This window comes from Opisthorchis viverrini (genome assembly GCF_000715545.1).
Source record: "Opisthorchis viverrini unplaced genomic scaffold opera_v5_9516, whole genome shotgun sequence".
Taxonomy (NCBI): domain Eukaryota; kingdom Metazoa; phylum Platyhelminthes; class Trematoda; order Opisthorchiida; family Opisthorchiidae; genus Opisthorchis; species Opisthorchis viverrini.
In genome coordinates, this window is record NW_008763447.1 from 1 (window position 1) to 546 (window position 546).

Here is a 546-nt window from a genome sequence, read left to right on the forward strand (position 1 = left end):
ATTACACTTGTTAGATCAAGACCAAGTAGCGACCGTTTTTCTCCTCTGCGCCATCTGTTAGATTTCCACACACATCCTGTCAGGGTATTTTGACGCGATGTCATGATCTGAAACGCCTCAAATGTCTCCCTCGATCCAGGAGGCCTGAGGACAACCGAGCTCACCCGATAGCGAAACGTGTGCGGGACAACGGGTGGAAGGTAGTGGTCGGAAGTTATTGTAACAGGCAAGCCGTGGCCGGGTGAGCTCGGAACGCCACAACAAAGTGCAGAATTGGAGTCAGTTCTAGCGATTGGTAAACTGCCCATGGAAAGTCGAATGGGAGGTGACCGACGCCCGGCCCCCGACTGATGGCAAAAAGATGAGGAAGGCAATATTTAGGCATAAAGAGATCGACCATTCGACCCTTTTTTGTGTCCGACTTAAAGAACGATCGGAAGGGACTTAATACAGGGATTTATGGAACCTCTTACCTCTACTGAGGTCATTGAGGAAGCCCGTGTACCACATATCTCTTCCAGTAATAATACTAATATTTATTCCCAA

The 546-nt window shown here is 48.5% G+C and overlaps 1 protein-coding gene across 1 annotated transcript; it reads right to left on the minus strand.

The window, feature by feature from the left end:
* Positions 1-164: 164 nt before the first annotated feature.
* On the minus strand, positions 165-488 carry T265_16254 (hypothetical protein; the record flags this gene model as incomplete). The annotated part of the gene is made up of 2 exons (XM_009179831.1): positions 165-347; positions 474-488. Coding segments are annotated over 2 exons (198 nt in total), but the record flags the coding sequence as incomplete, so codon positions are not given.
* Between the last annotated feature and the right edge of the window lie 58 nt (positions 489-546).